The sequence below is a fragment of the Syngnathus leptorhynchus genome, chromosome 17 (genome assembly GCF_054491065.1).
Source record: "Syngnathus leptorhynchus isolate UIUO chromosome 17, UIUO_Slep, whole genome shotgun sequence".
NCBI classification, from domain to species: domain Eukaryota; kingdom Metazoa; phylum Chordata; class Actinopteri; order Syngnathiformes; family Syngnathidae; genus Syngnathus; species Syngnathus leptorhynchus.
This window is the reverse complement of record NC_141211.1, coordinates 4,790,201-4,814,342: the sequence shown is the minus strand read 5'-3', so window position 1 is coordinate 4,814,342 and position 24,142 is coordinate 4,790,201. Positions and strand designations below refer to the sequence as shown.

Sequence of the window (24,142 nt, the reverse complement as noted above, 5' to 3'; positions counted from 1 at the left end):
TTTTTCTTGTATTATTATCAATACAGCTTCAAAATACAATATGCATAAAACAAGAAAAAACAACTAGATAGCACCTTTTCAATAATATCGCAGGCCAAAGAGTTGTTTAAGGACCAAAAAACTATTTCAGACATGCACGTGTGTGTGTGTTAGTGTATTTGTGTGTGATTGTCACAGTACTACTCAGTCTGGTTCAAATCGAGGGCAAATCGGACAACTCCGCTGCTGCGTCGCTGTTCGGGTCTTTCCAGTAGTGGTCCTGGATCTCCTCCAGCAGCACCCTGGGAATGATGATGACCGGGTCGGACAAACTCGTCCTGAGCATCTCTAAGAAGCAGCAGCATGTGGTTAAGGTGTCAAGAAAGGGGAAAGAAAACAAAAAGAGGTTGAAATATTGCCTGGATGTTTTTTTTTTTTTTTAATCACATCAAAATGAAATTGAACCTACTGCCTATTTCCACACCTATTTTGTACTTACCGGCTAACACTCCACAAATATTCTTGATAACGTTTTCGATTGCAGGTCCAATAGAAAAACAGTGAAGGCATGCTTGGGAACATATTCCAACCCCGTGACATGTTTAAATTAAATCAACTGCTGTGGATACAGAAAGCATCGTAAAGACAGCTATTATTATGATTCAATAAAACTATGGATTATAAATAGAAACACAGAACATCTTTAAATCTCGCTGGGATGTGTTCACTTTCCATATCCACTGTAGTGATGTCATTACATGAGTATGATGGTCAAAACTGACTTTTATTTCACGAACAACTCCCCTTGATTAAACAATTCGCATGCAATTATTGCAAACAACATACAAACAAGGCTACATTCCATCCAGTAGGTTCATGCAAGCTGAAGGGCTCCATGTAAAGAAGCTTACATGCAGGAGGTGACAACAGGCAACAGGCCTGAATCCAACACCACTACTCCGGTGTCCATAAAAGGAAGAGAAAGAGAGAACTAACTCGGATCTAAAGTAGTTCACCGTTTCAATAAAACTATTGTGGAATAATAATTAAAAAAAAAAAGAAAAATCACAAGTCCATGAATGAGAATGAGTGGCTGGCCGGCATCTTCTAAGTGATTCTTTTGAGGTTTACCTGGGATTGGGTAGCGCACAGCCCCACAGGTGTTGCTTTAGGGTCTGTACCCAACCAATATCTCGGATTGGCTGGCAGAGTTGTACGTAGTGGTGTTGTTTTAGCGCAACCCTTCGAATGAATAAAAACGTCACTCATTAGGAAAAGGAACATCAGCATCATCTCCCCCATTAAACATGACAACAGTGTGAGAAACAATATATAGATTTGTTTTGTACACACCGCAAATTCTATGAAATGTAAATAAAAGTATAAAGACAATCATTTGAATCATTCAAAATCTTTTGTTTGTTAAGTAATATTCAAATTTCTTGTGATGGTCAATTTATTTTTGGCTTGGTTTTAAGATATAATTATCAAAATGATAACATGCAACTCTGCCTGTAGTGACATATCATGCCAAATTTCCAATTATATGAATTAGGTTTTTCACAAATGAATTGAAATGCATCAGTATTAGCGATGCAAAAAAACAATATATTCTTCTCACAATAGCAAACATGCATCAAGAAAGAATGCCAGAAGTCATGCAATCTTGAATAAGCATAGAAAGAAAGGAAAATTCTCTTCCATGTGGATTTTCCTATTTTGTTTGACAAAGACTGGGACAGGAGAAATACGGACAGATACTTGCAACCGCTAATACTTGACTATAAACAAAAACAAGCCAGAGGACACCTTTTATTTATTTCTTTTTTTTTTGGGTGATTATTTATTTATAATGTTTTTTTTATATATGAGCAAGCAGAAACACAAATACGTCACAGTTTTTTTGTTTTTTTTTTCTTCAAGACATAACTTCCTTTACCATACTTTCTATCCTTATGACGTAAAAAGCACAACGATAGCACCGGGTGTGTGGCGTGCCTAGCACTGTTTAATGACGACGTGCCCCCTTTCCCCGTCCGTGTTATGTGACCAAGTGACACCCCTAAACCAAAGGCTGCAAAATGCAAATGAGTCTGGTCTTCAGTTCCCATGCGATCAGCTTTGACAGATGTTGGCGGTAATGATTGCACAGCGAATAAAGTGAAGGATATTAATTATGCGTGTGTGTCTAAAGAGGGGGGGCAACAAAAAAAGGAATCAACCCATGGCGGTGCAATATAATCTCAAATGGTAAAGAATCAAATAGTCACATATACAGTATGAATCTGATACTATATATGGCTGTGTATACTGTGGAAGTGCTAAAATTGAAAGCCAGGAAAGATAAATAGACTTCAGTAAAAATTGGAGATAGTAAAAATAATGTGATGACAACCATAGAACAGATAACTAAACTAAAGTTGCTGACTGCGCAGTACATTGACAGCTAATAATATTAATAATAATAATATTAATAATCCTTCCATTTCCACACATGCATTTTCATCCCAACATTAAATGAAGTTAATATATGAATGTTAACAATGTTGTTTATTTTAATTCTTTGCTTTTTAGGAATTGTATTGCAATTACGTATAATGGCCTCCATTAGCGGTTCCACTGTATACGTAGCTGGATGTGTATTGTGAAAGATGTCTCTACAATAGCTAACATAGGTTAAGTGCATACAATAGCGATTACAATTACATCATTACAAACCATCATACTTACAGTATGTCGCCTTCTATATCCAACACATGAAATGAAGAAAACTCTTTAAAACCACAATAAATTTCAAAAAAAAGTCAAGGCTTTACATGTACTCAGTAACCACCATATTTAACTTCCCGAACAATAATAAATAAGCTTTAAAATCAACACACTTGCATACCCATCTAATTCTAACAAGACAGTGTGGGCAACGATGAATTGAAAATAACGCCACAAATATTATAAAAGCTAACCATACCGAATGAAATTAATATAATTAATATTAATATTAATCACATTGGTCACGCTCACCATGGCCTGAGTGTGTATAATAATAATAATAATGATAATAATAATAATAATAATAATAATAATAATAATAATGATAATGTTAGGACTGCTTTACGTCTCGTGTGAACCCCAGACACTTAACTCAGTATTTTCTAGCTGCACTAAACTGTGTGAACTATGAGGAGAATGCCATGGAGACCTGGAGACATAATATTAATGTGATATGCATAATATTTGATGCATAATCATATAAGATGATCCAGATTGTCTTCTGGCAGCAAATTTGGTTTTGAATTGAATTGAACTAAACTAAACTAAAATAGCCACGTGAGTATGAATGAGGTAATGCTCCAAGGGATACAAACAAGTGTAAATTTCTCATTCAAGAGAAAAGTCACAAAGAATTACGATCATGCATAGTCAGACCGAAAGCATGAACACATGAACAGCAGCAAAGATGAAACCGAAGATGCGGATCACAGATCATTACCAGGCATAACATTTATCAAAGATGCTCAGGTTTGGTCATGATCTATTTTCAGCGCTTCCAATCGTTGATAATCTTTGATAAACTCAGTAGAACAATCCGCTCAGTCTATCAAGTCAAACCGACAGAAACGCTTGCGGTCTGGCTCATGCAAGCGTTGGCAGCCCGTCGCCGTGGCAACCGGGAGACGGAGGCGAGCAAAGTGGGGGTGGCATCGAGTAGCAGCGGAAGAAAGAAAAAAAAAAAATACACTCATGCCCGCTTGTGACGATCAAAATTAGACAATGGACTGATGACATGTCATCTTATTCTGTCATTGAATAAAAAGAAGTGAATGGGAGCAAAGCAGAAGCAAAAAAAAAAAAAAGAGAGGATGGCAACAAAAAAGAAAAACAATATTTTGCAGCCTCTCTCTTTACTTTCCCCAAAAAAACTAAAGATGTGAAAGGTGCTAAATGGTTTTTACTCTTTCGCTTCAGCCAGTTTGTTGTTCATCTCTTTACTTTTCTCCTTGTCCCCCAACGCTGGCCGGCTCATGGGCTGGTTCTCCGAGGTCATCTTCCTGGAGCCCCTCAGTGGCGTGCTCTGCTTATCTTTGGATTTCTTCACCGGATTGCCCTGGCCCGAAGCTACGGCCCGGGGCTTTCTGGCTTTAGTGCGAGGGACAGTAGACCTGTCCACCTGAGAATGTTGGACAGCAGACATGAAGGAAAAATGCCTTAGGTCATGTTTTTTTTAAAGACTGTGAAAAAGTAAGTTTACTTTTTTCTACTACATGCCCCCACCATACTTCCGCCATATGGACCGCGCACCTCCTTTACTGAAATCAAGTCAGCTGTGTTCATTCCCACAACGGCGCAAACACCCCTTTTGCCCCTGCTCACCTGTTTAATGGGGTCAATGTATGGCTCGCTGTACAAACTGCGTATCCTCCTCCTCTCCTGGGCCTTATTGTCAGTAGGCTGAAGTGGAGCTTGTCCTTTGAATGTCGCACTATAGCTGGTTTCCAGCCGAGTCTTCTCGTCCGGAGGTAGGTACTGGGACTTGGCCCGGATCATCCGTGCAGGCTTCACATCTCTGTAAGCCTTAAATTCAGTTCTGCAGGAAGAGAAGGCGGAGCCAAATTACTAAAATACATTTTGGGTCCCGTCATTGTTTACAAGAATCCAATTGCAAGCTTTGTCATTTGAAAATAGGCCAGTAGCTCTTTTTCAAATGAATCAAACAAAGCAAAACCAACATTTCAATGATGAAGCTAAAATACAAGATGATAACTTCATCTTCCACTTGGTTGCTTTGCACACATCTATATTTCAATGAATCCTTTTTCACCCAAAATGTGTTCAAGGTTTTAACATTTATTAAACAAGCCAGAGGGCGAAAATGTTATTATGTAAAAAGTTAAATTCTTCCGAGCACAAAGGCTGAGAGACGTTGCCTGTTGAAAAGAGAACGACTACCAGTGCACTAGAGGGATGGAAATCACACACAGAGAAAGTGATTACATAATGGGACTTAGGCTCGCTTTCAACGCCAGGATGGAGCAAGAGGCCATAGCGCAAAGACGGATTACACAATGACGTCCCAGGACAAGGGTAGAAAACACTTACATGACTTCACAGAGTATCAATTGTACAAGTGTAAAGGTTCCATCCACAGTGTGCTACGCTAGCATACTGAAGAGGCTATTCATGGTCAGTGTAACAATAATTTCTGTGTCCATGAGTTACTTGAGAAAAGGGGAGGGGGGCACTGTATCGAATAAACATAAATGGTCTATTGGTTATTGGCAAGATGCATTAAAACAGATAATCTACCAAAGAAAAAAATGTCCTTCAATTTTGTAATTTTCTCACTCAATATGGCATTTTTGGAACAGACTTCCACCCACCGGAATCATAACAACACAAGATATTTTCCGTGAACCTGAAAGTAGGCTGCTAACTCACAAACATAAGGATGGCTAAATGAAAATACTTATCAGCTCGATTTATAAGATATTTTTAATATTTGTACATAGTTGAAAGAGAAAAAAACAGGTGGGGGTGCACACATATTTATAGCCATATAAAAATGATTACTATTATTGTAAAAATCTAATTATTTTGAAAGATGTGTGTTTTTTGATATGCATCACTGCGACACAAGCTATTGCTGTCCAAGTGATATTTTCTGCTTTTGAGACTAAAGCTGCTGACCGGGCTGACCCGCTGTGGTGCAGTTTATGTGCAGAGAAAGGCCTCCTCACCGCAACCAATCACTGGAGCTGACAGCAGTGGAAACACGCCAGGACGCGCAGCATGCAACTCTGCCCACAATATGGGCTGCTATGCTTTCTAGTTATGTTATTGCTGAATAAACATTTTCACATATCCAAGCAAAATAATGATACTTTGTAGCATTCTTAGATTCAAACTATCCAATTAAAATCCCACCAAATTTATTTTAGACTCAGTGTGTTGAATATTTTCTGATATTGCCGACGCTCCACGAGCGCCAAGCGAGTATTCGAGGGAATCAATGAACTTCTTAAAGAATCTGTGGCTTCTTTTTATTGTCAGATCAGCGACCATAAAGACTGACTTCAAGTCAATAAACTCTCAGATTACCTGTCGGATAGCAGCCTCTTTTTTGCTAATATACGCTACGATGCAGGGGAGCATTTTCGTTTATTTATTTTTTTATTATTATTATTTTAATTGTTATTAATTTTATTTTTTATTTAAATTTTTAGAAGAGACATCACAAGCTATATATAATACGAATTAACTGTAATCACACACACTAATATGAGATTAAAAGTGTTACATAAAACAGCTTTAGTACGGTCCGACTAAGAACTGATGGAACAAATGAGTATCAGTGGAGATTTTCAGGATTACATTTGACTATATTATGGGAACTCAGATTAATGACAACAGTGCATGAAAATCAAAGCAATTTTACAGTTTTTCTAGCGAGCTGAAAAAGATTGTTTTGTTTTTGGGGAGTTTGTGTACTCACAGCTTGGATCATTTTCAAAATCCAACAATGTTCTGTCACTTTGCTGCTGTGGGCTACATTTTTGCGAACAAACAGCAGACAGAAAAATTTATTTTGAAAGGATTTGGTTCCAGAGAATAATCTGAACTCAATGAACCTGCAGCTTCTGCATCATTGTCTCAGATAAAAATTCACTTTCCATAAACTAATTTCCCTTCACTTTGTCCCCTTTTGGTCACAGTCGATCTTACAGTGACAATATAGGCTTTGTTTAAAAAAAAAAAAAAAGAAAAAAGGGAGAACATGAACAAAGGTTCAGGCAGCTGATGTCTCTCACTCATGCCTTTTATCAGGCATAAAAAGGAATTTGAAAGTATTTTAAATACGACTTGACCAAAGCGGCAGAAAATAAGATTGGATTGATCGGTTTGTGACTCAGCATTGTTCAGCGTTCTTAGCCTGAAGTGCCTTTTGTTTTGACTTTTACAAAGGTACTATTGCTTCCTGTCTCCGTTCCGTGTCTTGTCTCCCTAAATAAGTTTAGCCTGTTTCATGATTTCCCCTCAGTCTGTTCTCTTGAATTTAATAAAGTGCAAACAATAATCCAACAGGATGGATGGATGGATGGATGCATGGAAGGATGGATGGATGGATGAATGGATGGATGGATGGATGGATGGATGGATGGATGGATGGATGGATGGATGGATGGATGGATGGATGGATGGATAACAATGTACCAGTGAGGAATAGGGCACTGCTGTGCAAATAGTGTTCATTATTATTTATATGTCCCCCCCCTCCTTCTTGAGGCAGCTCATAAATATCGGCATTGTGGGACTATATAGCACAACGGAAAGTCGTCGTTAACGTTTCAAGGTGAAAGAAGGCATGACTACAAAGTACAATTGCACTTCAAGCAAATCCCAAATTAGCACGAATGCCATTTCGGCACATGCTGGGTGATTTGTGCCCACCATCCGTAATATTAACCCACAGCTGACCCGCTTCGAGGCTTCACTGGCAGAGGAAGACAAGAAGGGTTAGGTGGGCTTCTGTCGTGCCATGTGGGAGGGGGCGGATGATACCCTTGGGCTGCACCCTGCTCCACAATACACGCACACACATGGTAGCGGGTCTTTAAGCAGCTTCATGACAAGATACATTCATCTCACATGACATCCAAACACATCATCAGCTGTGTTTCTTGCTAAGTAAAGCAACCAAGTTAAAACATGGAGTACTTATACAATAAGCCAGAGGTATTGTTTTAATTTCACTGGTGATAATAATTTCTGCAGCTAGTATGATGAATAATTTGGGGTGTGATAAATTTAGCACAACAATTCATTCTCGGTGACCCCTGACATAGGTCCCGGAAAAGGGGTACAAGACCTGCAGGTTTCTACTCACTTGTAAGAACTGCCGGCTGCAATCTCTTGTTTAATTTGCCTGTTGACGGCATCCACAGCAGCCCGTCCTTCTCCTTCCACCTTGAGGACTACTTTCTTCTCACCTTCTGCCTTTTTGCTTGACCTCTTTTTCCTTTCGTGGCCTTGGATGAGGTCTTTCTCTTGCACTCGGTCAGCGATGGTGCTTTTCTCCACGCCGCTTTCAGCATCCGCCAGGTGCTGTTTTCCGTGTCTGGATCTATCCGATGGTCGGTCGTCACCCGCGGAGATGGTGGCGGGAGGTTTAGGTATCCACGGGTGGTCGTACCTTTTCGGAATGGGCCAAGGTTTGTAGTCTTTCTGGTACTGAGTCTCGCTGTTGAAGGGTATTTCTGGGCCGTGGTACTCGTTCTTGGGTTTACAGCTGGGTTCGGGTCGCACTCTCCAGTGTTTAAAGTCCTCTCTCATCACCGAGCTGCATACTCGCTCCTCAGAGACGCACCTCCGCGGCGCGCGTGGACCCGTAGCGGCGGTGCGGCGCTGGGTGCGAGGCGGCTGCGTTTCTATGGCGACCCCGGCCCGTAATGGAGGTTGCAGCTGGACGTGCTGCATCTCCGAGGCGTCCGTATACTTGGTGAATACCAAAGGCACCGCAATGTCAGCCTTGTCCATCTGGTTCCAGAAGCGGGCCATGCAGCACGCCCTGCTGATGCAGGGCCACGCCATGCTGAGGTTCCTTGTGGATTCGAGATGGAATCAAAACAGAACGAATATTTTCCACTGTGCTGTTTACGAGGGAGGCGAGTATGTATCCGTGTTTGCAGATTGCACGGCCAATTTTTTTTCTTCTTTTTTTTTAGGTTAGATTAAGATAAACGCAAATCCATTGCACTTCCGAAGTGTATTGCCAAGCATTGCTGATCATTTCATCTTCAAAATCCAACCGTAATAAGAGTTTTCTTCTCAGATGTCGTCTGCGTCCGTATGCGTATCCTCTGTGCTACATCACGCAGGGGAAAACGGCCCCGCCCTCACCCTCGCAGCATCCGGACACCTAAACCGGGCTAATAACATCAAGTTATACATTTTAAGGTAACGTCTGGGTTCGCCACCTAAAAATAGTGATGCTTTAAGACGCTGGTGGGAAGGAAACAGCAAGCTTACGACATTCCAGCCTATTATTATTATCCGACATTAAGCTTATTATGTATTAGAATTCAACCAAGTATAGAACAGAGCTCCCAATTTGAAGAGGAGAAATATACTTTTGTTTTGAATCCAACAACCGTTTCCGGTTTGAAATGGATGAATCTGGAAAATTGATTAACGCAAGACGCCGTTACAAGGTACCCTTCAAACTGATGAGCAATGGGTTATCAATGTTTGTGAAGTGCGGAATGTATATATATATATAATATATAGACAGTAATTTTGAATGTTTAAATTTCAAATCTTTAGATTCTCAAACCCATGCAATTTGTAACCGCTTTGATATTTACTCCAGATAATGTAGCTTCATTTATATACTTAGCCTACAAGAATGGCAAAGAGCAAAATAAAAAGCACCTTCCTTCATTTGGATCTGAACCTGAACCAGGTGATTGCAGGTGTTGCAGCTCACCTTGGACCTTACCTGGGATGGAATGTGGGTGGAGAGAACACGCCTTGCAAACTAGCCGAAACAGGATGTGACATTTCAGCTCTAGAGTATCTACTTTTTATTTGATGTTCACTCGATTTTTCGAATGAAAAAGCTGTGACTTGGATTATATGCAAGGTAAACTCTTCCCAGATACAGACTCACAAGTGTTTTTAATATTCCTCCACTCTTTCACATCATTTTTTGCTGTCTGAAAATATTCTAAAACTTTTACACAATACATATTGTCATAATCGCTGCTATTTTTGTGATGCACTTTTCTCTTCTCTCAGGCAGGTGGGGCTACTTTTATATTCTTCCTAATCCTGCCCTTTGCCATGGATAGATTGAGTCAGGAAAGAGCCAAAACAGTAGAAGCTTTTTTGCTTGGAGCGAATATTCCGTATGAGCATTTCATGGTTTGCAGGGTCAAAGTTTAGATGTGGTAAGATATGGTAAGGCTGATTTCTCAAATCCTAGCTTGTGTGTCTGAGATAAGACAGTCAATCAGGAGATGATGAAAGCAAGTACAGACTTTGGACTTCACTGACTCTTTTTTCCTTCCCACCAGTTGCGATCTGTCTTTTCTCCGAGCAATATGAAGATTGATTTCGCCCCCGTCGGCGTGCCCGTCCACAGGAGACTGCAGACTGCCGCCGTGTTGCAATGGGTCTTCTCCTTTCTTGCCTTAGGTAAGTGTGTTGAATCAAATGTGAAGCTCTGTGCATGAAAGACACCAGGGATTGATAATTAGGGTCCTTTGAATGTCTTCTACTGTTCACTTTTGTTGTCAACACTGTTTCAGTTGGAAATATTGATCAAATGTGTTGTGCAAGTGTGGTTGTATGAGTGCATGTTGCTTCCACTTGAAACTCTTTTCCATCAAAGTCAGTCAACTTTGTGTCCAGGAGAGGGAGCCAAACAAAAATGGAGTAAAGCAAACATCAGTTACAAGCAACCCTCGCATTTTCCTGGCTCAGCAATCCTCAATTTACGAAACTGAATTTTTTGGGGGATGGAGGAGGGGGCAAATATTAGCTGATTTTGTGCTCAGGGCAAACCAATGAAAGAACGACACCATCTTATAGCTGAGAATGACATTTCTTGCGAACAAGATTTGTCCTTTTTATTCTTATTTAAAATTTGTACATTCAAAAATCTGCGTTCAATCAGATACGTCCATTTTTGGGGGGAAATAACAGTACTTCATTCAGAAATTTAGTCTAGACATTTTAATATGGTTAAAAAAAAGGCTTTTCTTCAATATTAACAACATTCCCAAGTGAAGTATGAATTGTTGTGTATACATAATTAAATGCAATTTTAGACATTTGTATGAAATTTGCAGACTTTCCCACCTCTCTGGTCCAAGACCTGATATGACCCCTGCAAAACTAAATAAATAAATCAAAAAGTAAATAAATAATAAATATATATAGAAATCTTCAATCCAATAGCATGCTGTAAATGTGCCGGCTGCATACAGTAATGTATAATAATTTCTCCTCAGCTCCCACGTGCATCTTCCTGTTCTTCTATCTGCTGTTCACCCGTTTCTGGTTGATCAGCGTGCTCTATTCTGTGTGGTGGTTCTTTGACTTTGACACTCCTGCACGCGGAGGTCGGAGGGTGCCTTACTTGTGTGGGATGAAAGTGTGGGACTACATGCGGGATTACTTCCCCGTCAAGGTGAGACTTGCAGGAAAATATGCACAACAAGCATGTTATCAATTATCTAGCACATGACATGGCAAAAATTATCAAAGGTCCAGATAATTATGTGTGCATGACAACAGGCACAATTGAAAGGTTTTTGGGAGGAGTGTGTTCATTTCAAATGCCAAACAAAGCCAACAAATGACCATTAATGATCAGTTAGACCGTTATGCATGACTGGTCTTGCTCCAAGATTCCAGAAAAGCAAGTTCTCTTTTTTTAGCCCCCTGCCTAAAAAAAAAAGGACTAAATATACAAATTTGCATTATTTATGACAGACTAGTTTTGATTATATTAAACCAACCACCAAACCAACTAAGAAATTAACTTGTATCACATGTCAGATGGCACAAAGTCCAGATTTTAGTAGTTTAAAGTGAAAATATGTGCAATTACACCATTGTCAATCTTGCATAATGTTATCCTTGCTCTTTTCCTCTCTGCCAATTGTCGCCAAGCTCCAATTTCACCATCAAGAGGAAGTCTACTATCGATCTGTCTCTCACGCCTCACCTAAGCCTCTGCATGAAGTGCAGATTTCAGTTAGTGTATTTAAATGTTTCTCACATCCTCTTTTTTTACTTTTAGTGCACAAGCATATTGTCAAACACCTTTTTTGCATGAGGCAATTGGGTCATATGGAATATTATAGGTTATCAGTTATTGTTTTATGTGCCTTGATTAGTCATGAACATATTGCCTGACAAGATATGACAGACGCAATGCTAACCTGGTCTTGATCCAAAACAAGCAGGGGACGTGTGTAAGTGTGTGTAAGTGTGTGTAGGTGGCCACTCTTGTGTCCTTTAACCTGATGTGTCCCTCTTGTGGTCAAGCACTAATAGTGCATGTACTATATTCCTTCTAGTTGACACTTTGAGAATAAATACTTGATGCTACATCAATGTTTTGGTTTGAATTGGGCTCTCGGAAGTACAAGAGAATTTGAGGACACATTTTGTAAATGATCTCCAATCTTTCCGGCCTTTAAACCTCCCTCCCTCCCTCCCACGTTCAACTATCCATGTTATTTCCAGTGTCATCTGACTTTAGAAAAGAGAAGGAGTGTTCTTTTCAATTCATTTCACTGGTATGGTTTAATCACTGTTTCTAATGATACGGTGATCAGGTGTGACTCAAACTGCGGATGTGTGATCACTAAAGACTTCTTTTGAGATTAAAAAGGAGAAATTGTTTAGAGAGTATTTTGTCTGTGGGCAATGAAGAAAATGTCTTCTTAACTGTACTTTGATTTCCTCCAAAAAGTAAGGAGTAAGTGATTTTTGTTTAGTGGGACATATGTAAATCTGGCTTCCATCAGGATAGAAGTGAAGAAAATGCCCAGCACAGGTTCCTTCAAATATATTATGGGGTTGACAAGTTGGAAAAGTCTAAATGACTTTGTTTGTTTTGTTTACAAACAACACTAGGATCTGTAAGTGGAACACAAACCAATGATTAACCCAGCTTGAGGCCATCTGCTCATGTCATGTAACACAAACAATGTGGACCTAAACCAACACATCAACTCTGAAATCTCTCTCTCGAAAAATTGTTTTAAAAAAATGGCGGCACTATCATTGAGATTTAGATTGGATGGAAATTATGGAAAGTAACAGGAAAAAAACAAAACCCACAATAAAAAAATAAATATTTGAGATTCTATTTTGGTTCTTAATCATATGTGACCCTAAGAGCACTTTAACCTTGAATTAATGTACTCAGTGATTGGACCTGATTGTTTTTCCACAAAGGTGCTTCAAAACAAACTACACGAGAGGGCAGATGTTCAGTGCTGATAGTGACCTTCAGTGCCATCTCTATCTCCTGCGCTGGTTTTTTTTGAAACATGTAAACACTCCTCACATTAGATATCTTATCTCAGGTCTTTGTTGATCATTAGAGAAAAGACTGTTTTGAGGAAATAATGTAGCAAAGCTCAACTCCGCCTGGTGACCACTGTATACCTTGTTTTTTTTTTAGGAATCACTGCATCATTGTACAAATTTCCACCAAACTAACAAGATGAATTTTTATTCTACCCCCCCCCCCCCCCCCAGTTTGTGAAGACAGCTGACCTGGACCCTCGACACAACTATATCCTGGGCTTCCACCCTCACGGGGTCCTGGTGGCAGGAGCCTTCACCAATTTCTGCACCTATGCCACAGGCATCAAACAAGCATTTCCAGGCCTTACCACCTACCTCCTCATGCTGCCCCTTTGGTTCCGAGCCCCGTTCTTCAGAGACTACGTCATGTGTGCAGGTTTGCGCCACTGTTTCAATCGAGTACATATTTCGTTGATGTTGGCTTGTACAACCTTTGGGCCTTGAGACGTACTGCTACATTCAATTAATCTTTTATTCATCTCTCCAATGCTGCAGGTCTGATTCCATCTGATAAAGAGAGCGCCAGCTATCCGCTACGACAGAGGGGCGGTGGAAACGCTGTTGTAATCGCCGTCGGCGGGGCCCCGGAGGCCCTCGATGCCCACCCGGGGACGTACAACGTACTCTTGGCCAAGAAGAAAGGTTTCATTAAAATTGCAATGGAACACGGGTAAGATCAGAGTTCCTGATTTTCCGAGCTTCTGCGGCTTACTGACAAGATTGCGTCAGTCTATTCATTCCACGTCTTTTGCGGCGAGAGTGTAAACTTATTAAACAGAGGCTTATTCAAGTCATGGAATTTCCTAGGAAAGCTTTTTTGTGTATTTGAACATTTCTTGAAGAATATTGGCTTGTTGTGAATCCTTTTTGGTTTTTCAGAGCTCACCTGGTTCCAGTCTTCTCTTTTGGTGAGAATGAGGTATTTGATCAAGTGGGGAACTCAAGAGGAACCTGGCTTCGAAGTATACAGGAACAGCTGCAAAGCATCATGGGTATCTCCCTGCCGCTCTTTCACGCCCGTGGGATTTTCCAATACTCCTTTGGTCTCATGCCATACCGGAAACCCATCCATACCATCGGTGAGTGGACAAAAGCTGGACTTTGACTGCTTTGACCTATTTATCGTGGGCATGAATGCCAACTGCACCAACAGTACATGATGCAAGGTTCACTGGACGTTGGCCCAGCTAACTTGGCTGGCAAGTATCCTGAACAGCAATATCATGTATTTCCCAACCTGATGTTGGCTTCCAGGCGAGGTGATGAGTAGGAGAAGCTCGAAAAATGGACTTTCAATTTTTATGACACTGTATGTGGGTAAAATGGTGACTTCTTAGGTCAAAAAAAAAAAAAAAGAGCTAAATCTTTCAAAGTACATCTTATAACTTGGCAACTTGTCACCTGTGTGCAGTCGGACGACCCATCAGGGTGGAGAAGAACGAGAAACCGACAATTGAGGAGCTCGATGCCCTTCATCAGTTGTACATGGATGAGCTCAGACAGCTTTTTGAGCAGCACAAAACTAACTATGGAGTGGACAAAGACACACACCTGAATTTTGTCTGAACGGGGACGAAAGATGCGTTTATATTTATTTCTCAAGGTTGAGAAGATTTTTTTGGGATTGGCTATTGTGTTAATCATTTTAGAAACTTTTTTTAAAAAAATTGTTCAAAATTAGCAAACATCTCCAAATATTAAGATTTAAAACTGCACGATCAATAATTTTCAAACATTTGATTGTGCAATCTTATCAAAAGCCACCAATGACTAGACTAGTGAGGAAACATTCAACAAAGCGAATGTGTCCTAGTTATTATTTAATAAAACGGCAAGTCTGGTGTTGGACGATAAGACTGTCTGTGAACTTTGGCAAATGCGCTTTTATGAGATGTTGGCTTGAGCTGGATATTTCCAAATTAAATGTCTGTCAGACTGGACGATGGCCTGATTCTTTCGACACAGTCTGGCCGATGTGTGATTGGCTAAGAAAAATGTTGCTGAAACTTTGGAGGACAATAAAAAAAAAAATGAGCAGAGAAATGATTTTAATTTATTGTAAACAATTTTTTACCACAAATGAACACGTGCTGACACTGTTGACTATGACACTGTACAAAACTGATAAGTGTTTGCTGTTGAGTGAGTCGCTTGTGAGGTCAGAGTGACAAGACTATAGACTTATTTTTGAAGAAAGAGATCAAAGTGCAAAACAACACTTATCTTTTATTTTCATGGAATGAAAGAAAAACACATGGTGCAGAACTCCACGCAGAAATACAAGCACAAGGTAAGACAGTAGAAAAGTTCTTATGGCTGAAGTGCTTTTGAGTGTTTACAATTTTCTCAAAGATGATATTTTCTGTACTTTCTGACCAGGAATGTGCTCAGAAAATTTATCAAAGAATGTCATAAACAACATAATTCACCAAATTGTAAAATTGGGTATTTCAAAAGTACTCAGCGACTAAAATGAAAAGAGTCAGGGTATAAACGACTTTTTCATTTTAAAAACCCAATTTCAGTAATATGCAATAAAATATGTTCTATCTACTTTTTTATTTTTCATTTTTTTAGATAAACATAGTTGACATGGCTAGGCGCCATCTTTTTACTACGGATCCCCAAAACGAACAAACATAGAGAATCGCAAATGATTAAAATCAGCAACTACAGCATGTCTAACAAGTTCAATGCATTACTTCACCATTTAAAGGAATATTAGAAGTGGTTTGTGACGACATTTTGCTTACACCTCTCCTAAAAAGATGGTAGTAGACTTACGACATATATTCTCTCTGTGGCTCCGTAGTAAGCCTGCTTCAAAATTCATGTGCTTTGAATTTAGTTCATTCTATTAGTCGTCACTAGAAGCCACTACACTGTCTGTTGAATAAAATATTTGTTGAAATAAAATTACTTGTCCTATGACTAATAATAATGCATTGGATTTACATCACGCATTTCAATAGTAGACTCAATCACTCATGATTGCAAGACCATATCGTTGAATCCAAGGGAGGTATTGCCTAACTGCCATCTCATGCCAAGGACTGATGATTTGTAAGAGCTATTTCAATTCTTTGGTCCGCTCCCAACAGATATGCACCATCAGGTCTAAATTTCAGGATGAACTGCATGTACATGAGATACAAAGGGCAAAAGATTTGATTCAGCCAATGGAGATTAGCTTTCACCCCACCCCTAATGAAATCCTGTTGGGGAGGTCATATTGTTGCTCTGCAATCCTTTTGCTGAAAGATTCTAAAAGAAAAATCCCGTGATCTGAATGTGTTGTATTATTTAAACAAAAGCACAAATATTTTCATCGAATCTAATCAGACATTTTTTATAATAAAACAAATTTACAATATGCTATATTTTGTCCCTTCTGACTAGGGTGAGTTTGAAAAATAATCTTATTTATTTATATCTTTTACTTTGTCAAGTTATATAATCATCAAAGCAGTCTATTTGTTTGACAGTTTACTTTGTGGCCTCTTTTTGTTCATTTGAATTTATTTTTATACAGCGAAATGATTTTAGTATTTGCTCTTGCCGTTTATTTTAGTCCAAGATTATTATCTTTTATTAGTATCCTAATTCTTTATCACCAGAAATGCATTAATCAACCCAGTTTGCGTTTGATCTATTTGTAGTTTTTTCATTTTGGTTATAATTCTACAATTCTTCAAGGGAATATTCAACTATTAATGATTAATAATCAATATCCGATTGATTGGCAGACTTAGAGGACTCTCAAATGATATTTTGCTTCGGACTCTGGTGTCTACACATGACTTGACTTTGACTCCACGATCAAGAAGTGCAGAGCAGACAAGTTGCGCCTACCTCCAAGTGTGTACGTCAACGCCGTTAAATTCACTCACTCACGCACTCACGCACTCACAGACGCGCGCGCGTGCGCGGTTGACTCCTCCCCGCTGTGATTAAATGCCCGGCTGGCCGGCTCAGCTCGTTGCAGTTAAAATCAGTCATGACAGGGGAGCGGTGAGCTTGGACCTTTTTTTTTTTTTTTTTTTTAGCATCGTAGCACGTAGATTCAAATACATCTGAATTTCTGTTTCCTGGACAGTTTTGACAAACAAGAAGAATGAAGACCATCCTTGCCGCATATTCGGGCGTGCTGAAAGGTAAGCATGGTGCAGCAGAAGCTCCCCTGAAGTCCATGGGACAAAAAAAAAAAAAGAGTTGTCATTCCTGTACATTGGACACAACATAAATGTAAACATCAGTTCTGTCTAGAATTAATCCTACAATGTATTTTCTTTTATTTATGTCATAATGTGATATACAATATTGTGATATTATTTTTGACTGAAAAATAGCAACTTGTATATTTTGGGTTCTGATCCTTCCATGTGTAATCATGAATATAAAACGACATCACCACTACTGTTTAAAGACGAAAGAAATCTAGCAGATTTTCTGGAATGAGAAAATGAAAGGAGTTTTTTGCGCCACTTATTTTCCTCAATTTATCGTACACGTGCTGACAATGTCACTATGCGAGCGAGGACATGCTTTTGTTTGTGTACTTTTCAGCCTGCTGACCACTTCGATCGGGATAACCGAGTTCATTCGAGATAAACTGCCAGCAGAATGTTAACGGTGGCCCCTAAGTAGTCATGTGGGTTAGTTTGCAGGTAGAGTGCCCTGCTGCTGGGTTATTTTCAACGTGGACTGATGGGATTAAGTCGAGGTTTCCGAGGGATATGTTCCTATTGGATCTCACTCAGACTTAATATTGGTTCTTGCAGTCTTTGCTTTACTTTGGGGATTTCAATGTAATTGGATGGCAAAGGATGGAAGGTTCGATTCCTTAGAACATTCATTTATGACACCAAGGTTATTTTTGTACAATAATATTTTGTTGTTGTTGCAATTTTCCAATTAGGCACCGGCTCCAGCCTCCTATCCTCCCTGCAGGACCTGCCCTTGGCGTTCTGGCCATGTGGATCCAAGATGGAGAAACATCTCCAGGTCATTTCCGTGTTGCAGTGGGTCATCACCTTCTTAGCCTTGGGTATGAGCGTACGTGTGTGTGTGTGTGTGTGTGTTGCTAATTGTACATTTCAGTTAAGCTGCAAGAAAGCCAAGAAAAACCTAAAGAATTAACAGGCAGTCTCATTAGTTCCAACTAGGTCACATGACTAAGCTGCTAGCTCTATGTGCATACTAGGGCCTTGTGGGGATTTTTATTTTTATAACAATCCAATTATATATCTTTGAGTTCTCATACTTGGTTTTTCACAATTCTGAATTATTTTTTTTTTTTTCTTAGGGGCAGTCTGCACTGTGCTTCTAATCTACATGTTCTGCACTGATTGTTGGCTTATCGCTGCCCTTTACACCTCTTGGCTCATTGTTGACTGGAACACCCCAAAACAAGGTATTTTCCAAGCATTGCTCTTTTTTTTTTTTATACCTCACAAACATGTGATGAGACTTAACTGATTTCATAATGATGACAGGGTTCCGGGGCTGTAAACCAAAAGTGGTTGTAATTTCAACGAAAAGGGACTCAAATGGCGTCATTGGTATATCAGCAGTGAGTGGTGTGGTTTTGGAGGTGTAAAAATTGATTAGGTGACGCACGTACAAAGATGCTGCTCTGTTTGGGTATCAATGCTTGAGCTGTATTTTTTTTCAGATGTGTGAATGAATGTAAAGATTTGTTAAAAGAAAAGCACCCTATCAATGTACCGTATGTCTTAATGAAGAAAAAACATAATAATGATAATATTAATAATAATAATAAACATCCTATGAATTGATTAAATTATAATGAGCATACAATACTAAATTTAAATGATGAACACTATATAATTTATGGAAAAAATAATTTAAATATTTTTTTCCTAACCAGGTGGCCGGAGATCTTCATGGGTCAGAAGTTGGACAGTGTGGACATACTTTCGAGACTATTTTCCAATAAGGGTAAGTCATCTTAACTGTTTGTTAATTCTCATTGAGACAACCTCACTTTTGATTAATAACTCAAGTTCATGAAATAGTATCCATAGTAACCCATCTCACTTCTTTTTTTTTTTTTTTTTTTAATTTTTTTTAAACACGTTATTCTCATTTATTTCATTTGAGTACATTTCAGGCCAAAAGATGAGGTTTTTTTTCTTGTTACTAGTTAATTCAAAGTTCATGCTAATAACCAAATGACTATCTTTACAATGAGATATACTGTATGAGTTGTGCTGAGACTAATATGTTTACGAAACCAAGGGGATGGACTTGTGATGATGCCGTTCGAGGTTGTACTTTATCCTTCACATTGATTTGTACTGTACTTTGTATACTTGTGCCCCGTGGACCTTGCTATAACCATTTTTTGTGATGTCATCTTGCGATATATCGATGTTATGAGCTCTAGCAATCTTTGCTGAGGTCTGGCTTTAAAATTGAGTATCTTGAAACTGATTTAAATTGTGTAACTTAGAAGCACCTGAATATTTAATATTTAACTGCTTTATCAATCTATCCAAAACTGTTATTTCCATGAGGATGAGTCTGAAAATTCAAAAGCAATATTAGAAAGAAGTCAAGAGTTTGACTGTTATGAAAGGAATTTTCGGAAGGTTTTTTAGCGGAAAAAAGAAAAAAGACCGGTGTTGTTTTGGGTTCGTTTGATTCCCCATGACAACCAGGTGGAGTCTTGTGATACTAAGGGGATCTTGAATGTGATCTCATTTGCTAATGTGGTTATGCAACTATTGTTTGAGCAGCTTCCGCATTGTGTACACACTGAGTAGACTCTTAAGTCTAATGTGCAGATCAGGACACGGTTAACATTGTTTGCTTTGATAGACATAAACTGCAAAATGGTATAGAAAAAATAAAAAAAACCTACTCATTGAGTTTTGTCGTATTCATAGCAGCAGTATTTACGGAATATTGCGTCAATAATTTATGACAGCATGATCCATTGATAAGGACGGCCTACTTCTTTAGTTCCTAATGCTTGGTCTGAATCAGCTCTAAACTTACAATTCAATATTTTTTTTTCATTTAAATTAAATTGAATATATATTATTTTGTTTTATTTGATTTAGTTTTTTATTTAGCTTTATTTTTTTGTTTTTGTAAATGTATTTATTTACATCTAACGGCAAAATTAAATGCATATTTTCCATCAAAATTACACAATACACAACTTAAAAAGGTTGAAATGTACAATTTTGGAGCTATCTTCTGAATAATCTTAAAAAAGATACAGCAAAGGTAATCGATGAGGCTATTGATTTATTTATTTTTTTTGCACAGTCATGAAAAAAACAAAACCTTTTTTGCATTGTGGACTGACATAAAAATAATAGGATAAAATTCACAGACAGTGTTGAGTCCTGGGCATGTTTCTCTTCAACAAACTAACTATTTAGTACTTTTATTGTTCCCCAGCTAATTAAAACCCACAACCTGCTTCCCAACCGGAACTACATCTTTGGCTACCATCCCCATGGCATCTTCTGTTTTGGTGCTTTCTGCAACTTTGGCACTGAGGCCACAGGCTTCTCCAAGAAATTTCCAGGCATCAAGCCCTCTCTGGCAACCTTGGCAGGGAACTTCCGAATGCCTGTCCTACGAGACTACCTGATGTCTGGAGGTGAGATGATGATAATGCAGATCATTTTTTTATCTGTCAAACGAGAGATCTTTGCACCACTGAAATAGCTTCTGTTTACTTCCTTTGACTTTGTTTGTTCTCCGGATCTAGTCAATTGCTTAAGGTTACTCTAGGTTAGCCATGCACGTGCAAATGTTAGCATGAAGATACTTTAAACTTGTGATGTAATCGTGCACAATTGTCTGAGGCGGCCAAAATAATTAGGATTCGGACTCATCATTACAAGACCACATCAGGATTTAGTCGCTGCGGGTTCTAATCATCTTCCCTAAATGTTTCAGGTATCTGTCCAGTAAACAAGAACTCCATTGACTACCTGCTAACATGCAACGGAACGGGAAACGCAGTGATCATTGTCGTCGGAGGCGCAGCCGAGTCCTTGCACAGTGCACCGGGCATGAACTCCGTCATCCTAAAGAACCGGAAAGGCTTTGTGAGAATGGCACTCCAAAAAGGGTGAGCTTCTTGGTCTCTCCAAACTTCTCCCATGTTGTTTTCAGGTTCAAATGTTATTTTCAGGAATGGGCAAATCCAAAGTCTTTCAAGTTCAAAGTACATCTCAGGGAGTGTTACCTAAATCACGTTATGCCCTTTTGTGGCGGACATACAGAGTCAGCAATAGTCGTACACATTTTATCGGCAGTGGCCGCTCGGAGAACCCAAACAAACCTGATTATGAGAAATATCACTGAGGATTATCAGCGGTTTAACTTCATAAAGAAGATTAGAGCTAGTTAGAAAACACGCAGTTATGCAAACATTACGACGTAACATTTCGATATGTAATGTACAAAGTGAAATATAATAGAGTTTGAGGATGAAACTCAAGCGAAATTTCCTCGGGCATGATCAAATCTCTTCTGAGGTTTAAACTGTCATTGCCTAAACATAGAAATGTTTGTATAATTCCAACAAACGGATTTAATCTTTTTGGAACAGAAAAACAAACCTGCCTGCGCTTTCACAACTTCACATACGGGATTACCGCTGAATATGCTTATTAGCATCTTTTCTTGCTGCCAGCCATAACAACATCTTCCATCTGCATCCTCCAGAAGGCCAGACAGATGTTCATAACATAGAAATCAACAAAAATAGATTTCCTAATTTATGCTGTGAGGAATAATGTATCCAAGCTATCTGAGCCTTATTTTTTTTCCTCCTCTGTTCTTTTAGGTCTGACTTGGTTCCCGTGTATTCCTTTGGTGAGAACGATGCCTACAAGCAAGTGATCCTGGAGGAGGGTACTTACTGGAGAGCTCTCCAGAAGAAGTTGCAGAAGTTAATAGGCTTCGCTCCATGCCTTTTCCATGGATGTGGCCTCTTCTTTGGCAACTCCTGGGGTATCGTGCCATACGGAAAACCCATCACGACAATAGGTAAGTAAATACATGTCGTTTTTTTGTTTGTTTGTTTGTTCCTAATGTAATACGACTTAACTTTCTTCCAGTTGGGGAGCCAATCACAGTGCCGAAAATAGAAGATCCATCTGATGACATGGTGGATCTTTATCATGCAATGTATGTCAAGTCCCTCCAGTGCCTTTTTGACCAATACAAGACCCGTTTTGGCATGAAGGAAAGTGACGTCCTGTACATCGAATGAAGGGGAAATTGTAACGTTTGAGAACTATGTCACTTCTGACCCCCACACCGTTCAGAGCCTGATCTTTGGACTCGAATATCCACACATAAGCACATTTTGCTTTACATCTCCCAAGCAAATAGGCCTAGATGTTCTTCTGGGATTGATGGGTTAGAGAGAATGTCACTGTGGCTTGGACAAGAGGAATCCCTTAACACAAGTGCCTTTTGCGTGTATATTTACATTAACATTCAGCTGTCGTGTAAGCACAAAGACTTGAAAATATGTGCATTCATATAATTCACACAAAAATCACAAGATTATTTTATAAAAGCACAACCAATGCATATTAAGTGAACCACCGATGACCAAAGACATGTCCTCATAAACCAATGTACAGCAGCGAACGTCTTTTTTTTTTTTTTTAACTAAAGCCTATCCGTCTCCGGGAGATTCCTGTGTCGAAAAAGCAATGCAAATTTGCATGCAATTTTTAAACTGCCATAAAGTATTAATTGTATTCACGGTAGAGGAAAAGAAGCCTGTGTCAGTGCTTGTCTCTTGAATGAATATTTCCAATGCACTTTGTTGTCACTAATTCTATTCCAGAGGTTTTGTCAAAAGAAAAACCAAAGTTTTCGGTACGGCATGAATGTTTCACATTTATTGTTATCTAAATATTTGATAAAATAAAGATGTACCGACTGTATGCTGGAAATACCAATACTAAAAAATGTTCTCTGGGTTTGCCATTGTGAATTTAAAAAGTGCAGTGTAATTCGTGTGCAATACAACTGCAAGAAATGCACAGCAAAGAGCTTTGTATGATGTATGACATTGTGTGCCAAACTGTATTAAATTAAAGTTTTGTATATTTTCAGAAGGAATGTATATGGGGAATAATTTTGTTGTTGTTGGAGGGCGGGCGTGTGAGCAACAAATGAAGACTCATTCTCTGATAATACTGAGTCTTAAAATGTACTCTTGTGCTCTGAAGACAAAAGTCACAGTTCCCTACAGTACATCATTTAACACTCTTGTTCTGATATGAAGCTAAGTGCCAGTTCAAAATAAAAACTGTCTTTGTTGAATTCTTTTGACCACTTTCTAGTCGTCTGTATTCAAATGATGATAAAATAATGAAAATTTCAAGTTTAGCACAATAGTAGTCACATTCATCCGCATGGAGCGCACTCTAGTGTTCAGGGTGTAGAGTTACAACTTTTTTTTTGCCAGACTTTCAACGACGGTATTTCTACTCTGTTGAGGCGATTTATTGATGAATGTTAGATATTCCATGAGGAATAATTCAATTTTTAACAATATTTTAAAATACTTTCATAAAATCAAAAAAGTTACTCCCCGTCGGGGAATCGAACCCCGGTCTTCCGCGTGACAGGCGGAGATACTGTCCACTATACTAACGAGGAAGGTGACTACCGACAACAAATATATTTATTTATTTATCATATTTTGGTAGGTGGTAGGTATTTTTTTACTGTATTTTACACTTTTTTGCAGTATCTACTTGAAGATAGTTGTACACAGGACGCACACATGAACACGTGACGGTATCTCCTTTATTCAAATACGCGCAGGTACTAAAAAAATTAGCAACTACACAACAAACTTTCTAAGTCATGTCACCTTCCTCGTTAGTATAGTGGACAGTATCTCCGCCTGTCACGCGGAAGACCGGGGTTCGATTCCCCGACGGGGAGTAATACTTTTGCCCCCTTTCACCAAAGTACCCGCAGGTTTGTTGGTCGTTTTGATCCGTTTCACAGATTTTAGTACAAAATTGAAAAATGCCCG

At 39.0% G+C, this 24,142-nt stretch overlaps 3 protein-coding genes and 2 non-coding genes across 8 annotated transcripts; 3 read left to right on the top strand and 2 right to left on the bottom strand.

Annotated features, from left to right (window-relative positions):
• Positions 1 to 179: 179 nt before the first annotated feature.
• On the bottom strand, positions 180 to 8,565 carry map6a (microtubule-associated protein 6a). Of its 2 annotated transcripts, XM_085936344.1 has the most exons (6): positions 7,965 to 8,565; positions 7,862 to 7,934; positions 4,351 to 4,564; positions 3,933 to 4,147; positions 1,111 to 1,221; positions 180 to 327 (listed from the first exon to the last, which is right to left on the bottom strand). In XM_085936344.1, exons 1-6 carry the CDS (start codon positions 8,563 to 8,565, stop codon positions 180 to 182), a joined length of 1,362 nt encoding a protein of 453 aa, XP_085792470.1. The 2 variants fall into 2 exon arrangements, with proteins under 2 accessions (XP_085792470.1, XP_085792469.1); XM_085936343.1 differs by having other exon boundaries at positions 7,862 to 8,565.
• A 601-nt stretch (positions 8,566 to 9,166) lies between these two features.
• On the top strand, positions 9,167 to 15,117 carry mogat2 (monoacylglycerol O-acyltransferase 2). Of its 2 annotated transcripts, XM_085935934.1 has the most exons (9): positions 9,167 to 9,185; positions 9,437 to 9,616; positions 9,772 to 9,933; positions 10,050 to 10,170; positions 10,989 to 11,167; positions 13,255 to 13,459; positions 13,579 to 13,753; positions 13,963 to 14,162; positions 14,495 to 15,117. In XM_085935934.1, the coding sequence occupies exons 3-9, from the start codon at positions 9,931 to 9,933 to the stop codon at positions 14,647 to 14,649; spliced, it is 1,038 nt and encodes a 345-aa protein (XP_085792060.1). In that variant the 5' UTR covers positions 9,167 to 9,185; positions 9,437 to 9,616; positions 9,772 to 9,930; the 3' UTR covers positions 14,650 to 15,117. The 2 variants fall into 2 exon arrangements, with proteins under 2 accessions (XP_085792060.1, XP_085792059.1); XM_085935933.1 differs by lacking the exons at positions 9,167 to 9,185; positions 9,437 to 9,616; positions 9,772 to 9,933 and having other exon boundaries at positions 10,033 to 10,170.
• A 1,809-nt stretch (positions 15,118 to 16,926) lies between these two features.
• dgat2 (diacylglycerol O-acyltransferase 2) lies at positions 16,927 to 23,418 on the top strand. 2 transcript variants are annotated; one of them, XM_085936433.1, is made up of 9 exons: positions 16,927 to 16,945; positions 17,180 to 17,237; positions 18,002 to 18,130; positions 18,389 to 18,496; positions 18,974 to 19,044; positions 20,518 to 20,722; positions 21,025 to 21,199; positions 21,920 to 22,122; positions 22,194 to 23,418. In XM_085936433.1, exons 2-9 carry the CDS (start codon positions 17,198 to 17,200, stop codon positions 22,346 to 22,348), a joined length of 1,086 nt encoding a protein of 361 aa, XP_085792559.1. In that variant the 5' UTR covers positions 16,927 to 16,945; positions 17,180 to 17,197; the 3' UTR covers positions 22,349 to 23,418. The 2 variants fall into 2 exon arrangements, with proteins under 2 accessions (XP_085792559.1, XP_085792558.1); XM_085936432.1 differs by lacking the exon at positions 16,927 to 16,945 and adding an exon at positions 17,032 to 17,094.
• A 267-nt stretch (positions 23,419 to 23,685) lies between these two features.
• On the bottom strand, positions 23,686 to 23,757 carry trnad-guc (transfer RNA aspartic acid (anticodon GUC)). Its single transcript has one exon. It is a non-coding gene; the product is annotated as a tRNA-Asp (tRNA).
• A 219-nt stretch (positions 23,758 to 23,976) lies between these two features.
• Positions 23,977 to 24,048, top strand: trnad-guc (transfer RNA aspartic acid (anticodon GUC)). Its single transcript has one exon. It is a non-coding gene; the product is annotated as a tRNA-Asp (tRNA).
• Positions 24,049 to 24,142: the final 94 nt, after the last annotated feature.